At 42.3% G+C, this 6,683-nt stretch overlaps 1 protein-coding gene across 2 annotated transcripts; it reads right to left on the bottom strand.

Moving 5' to 3' along the window:
• Nucleotides 1-572: 572 nt before the first annotated feature.
• Nucleotides 573-6,255, bottom strand: gfi1ab (growth factor independent 1A transcription repressor b). 2 transcript variants are annotated; one of them, XM_062555961.1, is made up of 7 exons: nt 6,151-6,255; nt 3,596-3,811; nt 2,827-3,030; nt 2,185-2,561; nt 1,820-1,957; nt 1,540-1,705; nt 573-1,420 (listed from the first exon to the last, which is right to left on the bottom strand). In XM_062555961.1, the coding sequence occupies exons 2-7, from the start codon at nt 3,708-3,710 to the stop codon at nt 1,242-1,244; spliced, it is 1,179 nt and encodes a 392-aa protein (XP_062411945.1). In that variant the 5' UTR covers nt 3,711-3,811; nt 6,151-6,255; the 3' UTR covers nt 573-1,241. The 2 variants fall into 2 exon arrangements, with proteins under 2 accessions (XP_062411945.1, XP_062411946.1); XM_062555962.1 differs by having other exon boundaries at nt 2,827-3,027.
• Between the last annotated feature and the right edge of the window lie 428 nt (nt 6,256-6,683).

Below are 6,683 nucleotides of genomic sequence, written 5' to 3'. Positions count from 1 at the left end.
TTCAATATGGTATAGCCTATTATTTAAAACGCGGCGTAGGCTATCATATGTGGCATGAGTGCAATATTTTTTATTTCAGTCTGTAGCTGAATTTAATGGGGAAAACGTCCGTATAGCCTAATCATAGACTTTTTCTTAACCATTCTTCTTCGATCAGGCCGGTGTAAATTCACAAGAAAAAATATAAGTTTTCCTGTTTACCAACTATCAGCATCATTTTGTGTCAGCCCTCTCGTTTTTGAAATACAAAATAGTTATGACACACACTACATTATACAGACCAAACAGGTAAAAAACGGTTGTGTAAATGGGCTGGTAGCTAGAGGTGCCATTAAATATTAAGTATCTGAAACAATAGTGTCCCAGCTACCATTACGCTTCTCCCTCATCACAAGTTCCATGAAGCAGTTCACGTATGACCATTCAGTGACGAATTATCATCCTTTCCTAAAACAGAAAAAGATCGACTGACCTGCTCAAATTGCAGGGGTTTTCAATCATAGCCTAGGCTAATAGTGTAGAACATATCTTCATGATGACAAATCATAAATTCACAAAATACACTGTTGAAATTCACAAATACCTAACAATATTTATTTAATATCAATAAATAATTTAAGAACAAACACTGTATACAACATTTGAACTTACTGCAATCAAACAAGATGCACAGATCTCGTTCATATAAATTATGTTTGTGCAAATCTGATAAAAAAACAAAAACAAGGATAGAACAGTCTATCACTAAATCATAAAGAGGGGGAAATAAATTAAATGATAAACTGGGTGTTTTCTCTGCGCACAAGCATACTCTAGGCTCTAAGAAAAATCCCTCACATTTGTGAAATCACTTTACTTGTTTACAATGCTCTGCTTTGCTTTGCTTTGCCAGCATGTTTAACTTACAAACAAAGTGACATTCTTTTGAGAGGCGCAGATTTCTCACACAGTTGATCTTTTGGAATGATATCTGTCTTGTCATTATTTTGGTCATAATATTTGGGTTTGGTAAGACGTCCTCAGGAACGAAAACAACTCATTTAGCCTACATTAGCTCAGCCATAGAGTCCAGTGTTACATTCACAAATGATGGGCAAAAATACTCTTTGACCGAATAAGCCATAGAATTTAGGCACAGCCTGCAGCTGAGACCCATAAAAAAATCTCTTATTACTTTTCTCTAGTGTTTCAGATGGCCGTATATGCTGGATATATTTTTTTCAGACTAATCACTTATTCGATCATTTCAGTCCATGCTGCGTTTCCTTGTGCCTCCTCAAATCGACCTTTCGCTGAAACCCCTTCCCGCACATGTCGCACCCGAACGGCTTGAAGCCGGTGTGTTTACGACTGTGGGTGATGAGGTTGGAACTCTGACTGAATGCCTTTCCACACACTTGGCATTTGTGTGGCTTTTCACCTATGGAGACAAACGAAGTTGTTAGTTATTTTGAAAACGAAAGGGGTTGCTTTTTCATAAGGGAACATAGTCTGATTGTTTTCAGAAATTACGCATCAGCCTATAAGAACGTTCCGTACCTGTGTGAATAAATGTGTGTTTTTTCATGTCTGACTTCTGGTGGAACCTTTTCCCACAGTACTGACATGGGTATGGTCGAGTGTCCGAATGAATCAGGAGATGAGTCGACAGAGTTGAAGATCTCTTAAAACTTTTGCCGCAGATCTTGCAATCGAAGCTCCTTTCCTGTTATGCAATGCAGATAAAGGCGTTGTGAAAAAGGTTGCTAGGGGGTGTCAACAGTGTAGGCGGCCCAGGCTAATTGCGTACAACTAAATGGTCACAAATAAGACATTTCACCTGTGAGTGAACAGCTTTGTGTTGTTCCAGGCTGACGGCATGCCCAAATGTTTTCCCGCAAATCTCACAAGCAAAGGGTCTGGTCCCACTGTGTGATCTCCTCACGTGGACTTCTAATCCATGAGGCGTAGAGAAAACCTGAAGAGATGATATACATAATTAAATCTATTGGTTTAGCACTTTTTATAATTCTATGAACCGCATTGCCCCAAACCTAATTTAATTAGGACGCATGGGTGGCATGGTATTGCGAACGCAGAATAGCGCAGGCTACATTATATTTACTAACACAGGCAAAGCCTACAGGTACAAATGGAAATAGAGACATAACACAACATATTTTCTTTATCTCAAAGTGTACCAACCTTGCTACATTTGATGCACTTGAAGGCCCCGTTTAGTATTAGACGATTACAAAGGATGTCAGCCTCAGCTTTTATGTCCGGAACTTTGCCATGAAGGTTGCTATCTGCGTACAACCCAGTGGCAGTGGCCCTGTCGAAAAGTCCGGCAGCAGAACTGTAAGTGCCGTAACCCCCAGCACCGGACCCCCGTTCAGGAAAAAGTGAAGAGTCTCCATAATAAGGGAGTGATGTTCCGCGCTCAAGTTCTAGTGGGTGGTGGTATGTCTGGACCAGGTGCCGGATTTCAGAACCCGTGTAATTGTTCCAAGCATATGGCCGAAAGGGCACTTCGAATGGCTGTGTCTCGTCGACTGAAGGTGAGAAAGACTTGTCCGAATCTGCAGAAAGAAAAAAAAATCAAATTAAATAAATGTCATCATCCATCTGTGGTTTTCCGTTGCCAACTCAGGAAACTAAATAGCCTACATGAGTTGAGTCACCATAGCCTATACGTGCATGGAAATAGCAATGAGCATAATCGAATACAGTTAGTAGCAGCTACAATATATGGCATTGTAAGAATAACACCTCGGTTTGAAACAGCTCACTGAATCATGATTTTAGAAATATATGCAAAACACAAGCTATGCGTTGTTATCGTACCGGGTGATGCTGAGGGAGACGGAGGTCGCCAGTAGTCCTCATAGTCTGAGGAGCGACCACACACACTTCCTCCACAGCTCAGTGGGGACTTGGATGAGCGGTCTGCTGTGTCCACCAAATGAGATTCCGGGGAGAAGTCCCTTGTAGTGTCCCCAGACAGCACCTCTGCACAGCAGTCGGACTCTTCCGGAATTTTGCTCTCTGCTGAACCAATTGCAAGGAAGATTCGATCATGCCATTCATATTTTTTAAGAAACATGAGGAATCTGCTTATGTTGTTGTTAGTGTTGTAATAACACGGCATATTGTTCAGTCATTTGTAGAAACAAAAATACCCAATTTGTAAATATTTGAAATACTATAACTCCGTTAGTTGATTATCCATAATGAAAACTGTAGGCTACAACTGATTAAAACAACATTATTGATGGGTAAGGGTACGGTAAAAGGTATGGTAAAAGCATTTAGTCATCCACCTGTATAAATTGAGAATTACGCAAGTGTTAATTTAATAGATAATGACATGTGAATGTCTTTTTTTTAACAGTATAGTCTTTACATTACATCATTTAAACTCACTGAATAAAAAACCCTGAATTACTTCAAAGTGGCAGAGTGGAGGAGTTTCTTAACCGTCTTTTATGATATAACACACTGATCATGCATATAAAAAACGTATAGCTGTAGTTTCCTTTTTATGCACATTGTGGATAGCAATATTTACAATAAATTTCACCTGAGCATGACAAACAAAACAAATCTGACATACCTGCACATATGTGGGCTAAAATTGTATCCAGTCTACTACTGTAGTCATCCTCAAACGTGCGCGGCTGATGGTAGCTATGCGCCTTCTTGCTTTTCACGAGAAACGACCGCGGCATGGCTTGCTTCTTGTCTTGCTTCTAGTCCACAAAAATCCCAAACGAATCCCCTGGCTCCTCAAACTGCTCTTTGCTGGACTGTGGTCCCCTCTGTTTTCTCTCTGAAACGATTTGAAGATCATTGGTTGATGACGGGCACACCACTAGGCTATATCCTTCTTTTTCAACGTTGGAGCATGCGCAAAGGCAACTCCTCGTCTGCCAGGTGTTACGAGGACAGGTGCTTTAAAGACACAGCTTCCCTCAGTTTCCCTGACCGGGGCGGGTCCAGCGATTGGTTCACCCAAAGAACAAATGCAAGGCGGACCTCACGGCCCAGACATCTCCCCAGGGAACCAAAGCCCATGGCAATCAGGATAAGTGATATGCGACTTTATCAATGCGATACTCGATCCCGAGCTGCAGGGGGAGAGGAAATAAGGAGACGGGCACCGTGGTGCCAGCGAGTAGTGGACCTGTCACAGCACTGCGTTCTGTGCCATGTGTCTGAGGACAAATCACGAGCTTATCGTACGCAGAGTCTTACGAGAAGCACGCAGCACAATATCAGTCTCACATACTTTTGTCCATCTGTCATGTTCCGCAGCGTGACAGGCTTACATTAGGTAGCCTAATGATATCATTGAGTCGTGCTACAGTATTTTACCTGAGCAAATCTTCAATTTGACTTGTCATTTGTGAAGGTTCTGTAGCGCGAAGGTCTTCTTGCATTGCGGTGAACGTTTCCTGCTTAAATCAGCGCAGTGCAAATGATTGGCTTGCTGTAGCCTAGGCTGCTGTGAAACATGCCGAGACTCGAGGTTATGCCTAGGCCTACATTTTTAAATTTGTATCATTTATCAGCGAAGGCCTTAGAGAGTTGCCTAACCTAATCTTGGCATTTGTTTGTAGAATGGTAGTGGGCAGCCAACATAACCTCTTTAAAATTGTTGCTCGAATTTATCGCAATGTATTCATCCGCCCACGGAACCCGTGTAGAAAGTCTCGGGTTACCTCTCTGCCATACACATTCGCCGTCAAAACAGAGAGGCCTTGTTCCCCGGCTCACCCCCAGAGCGTCCGCCGGTGGGCTGCTCCGGCCCTAATTACACCTAGAACAACGGAGCCGTCTGCATTCAAAGGCGCACTGGGGTCATGCAGCGACAGCCGGTAGGGCACGTCAGAGGCCTCTACCTGTCGCCGACTCGTGCCTTCCATTTCAAACAGTCACTGGATTTCAATCAATCCATTCCCAGACAATGAACAACACAAAATGAAACAAGCATGTGTCTTCTCTGACTAATGAATTATTTACTCAGCGCTGCTAAATAAGTCTAATATGACTGGCTTATGTTGCGAGTTGAAATTGGATGTGGCACGCCAACATTAAATCATTAAAAACAAATAGCCTATAGGGGACACGCTGATTGAAAATATAGCCTATGCTTCCGTTTTATTATCAGGCTAATTGATAAACAATCATTAGTAGCCTAGTCCTATTTAAGTATTTAGCAAATCAATGGGAAATCGATAAAGACAAGCATATAGTTTGGCATATTTAATATTCTCGGCGACTAGTAGGTAGCCTACATTGAAAAGGTGCATTGTTTGGAGGTTTGGCGTCCAATTAATTAAAGGTGTTTAGAAAGTCTGTTCAAATGTCTATGCAGAAAGGACTGGGTAAAATATCTGTGTTTACGATAATCTCGCATCCCAGCTGTTTAGTGTGTGGGAGGGATAGTGGTAGTGGTAGGACCTACTGTGTGTTAGGGGGAGTAGCTCCCTAAAAACTTGAAAAACATGGGATCAAGCTGCAGAGCCGCACAGGAAATCAAAGCGAAATGTGTGCCGCACCGATTAGTCCACAACCCGCAGGGCATCCGGGCCGGCGCTCAGGTGGCGCAGATATGATAGACAGTAGATAAACCGTCTCTTCTTATTCACGTGGAGGAGCTGCTTCAACTTTGAGGAACTTAACAAAATATCTGTCTTCGTTATTTTCTTGTTACGGTCGTAGACGGTGGGCTTCATAGGCAACGCAGTGTTTTGGTAAAACAAACAAAAAAAAAAAATAGCCTAATAAAAAGCATAGAATATAGGCTTCAAAGACGTGAGCTAGCCTACTTCTGTAATGATGACGGGACCGTTCATTTAAAAGTAGACCAACTGCTTCAGTGACCAGCAACCTGATAGTGATATATTTTCTAGTGTTCACTGAACATAGCCTACAACCATGCGTTGCTTACTGAAAGTTCATTCTTTATTGCCAAATTCACCAACCAGCGAAGCAACAGTGTAGAAAAGTTTGCAGGTGCACAACCAAATGTCTGCGCAAGTAGGCTAAACAATGTGCGCTACACGATGTGATTTAGAGCGCCTTGATTTGAAACGTAATTATACCGGGTAAGTGGTCCGGTTTGTATTTGCCTGTCTATTTATAAATGATGAATGTAACACCTACCTGTCACCCTCCGTTCGACTCCGATCTCGTTCTAGGACCCGAACAGGCGTGTGGCCAGATAATCTAGCTGGTTGAATCTTTGCTTGATATTAGCGTAAAGCCCAGACTTCCTGAACGTTATTTTTTTGCAAGAGCTTTCATAAGCAGATGAGAGGAGGGAGAGGGGTTGTGGCGTCATGGGTTTCACGCATGCAAGTGTCCATCAAATGAATAGAGTATTACAATGGAATAGAAATGAATCAAATGAATAGAGTATTAAAATGGAACTGGCCTTTCAGGAGTGATGTAAGCACATGCAAGTCGGAAATCAGTTACACCATGTTCCTATCACACACCGTATCACTGCTTCGTATTAATGAAGGCGGAATAGGTACCGGTAAGTTACTATGAATAGGTCTATATAAATATAAACACACACACACACACACACACACACACACACACACACACACACACACACACACACACACACACACACACACACACACACACACACACACACACACACACACACACACACACACACACACACA

This window comes from Sardina pilchardus, chromosome 15 (genome assembly GCF_963854185.1).
Source record: "Sardina pilchardus chromosome 15, fSarPil1.1, whole genome shotgun sequence".
In the NCBI taxonomy this organism is placed as follows: Eukaryota; Metazoa; Chordata; class Actinopteri; order Clupeiformes; family Clupeidae; genus Sardina; species Sardina pilchardus.
This window is presented reverse-complemented; position numbering and strand designations above follow the sequence as displayed.

Coding starts and splice junctions, on each gene's coding strand:
- gfi1ab (XM_062555961.1), bottom strand. CDS start 3,710: ATGCCGCGGTCGTTTCTCGTGAAAAGCAAGAAGGCGCATAGCTACCAT. Junction 3,031..3,595: donor TTTAGCCCACATATGTGCAG/GTATGTCAGATT, acceptor CAATTGGTTCAG/CAGAGAGCAAAATTCCGGAA. Junction 1,421..1,539: donor ACACACATTTATTCACACAG/GTACGGAACGTT, acceptor TTGTCTCCATAG/GTGAAAAGCCACACAAATGC.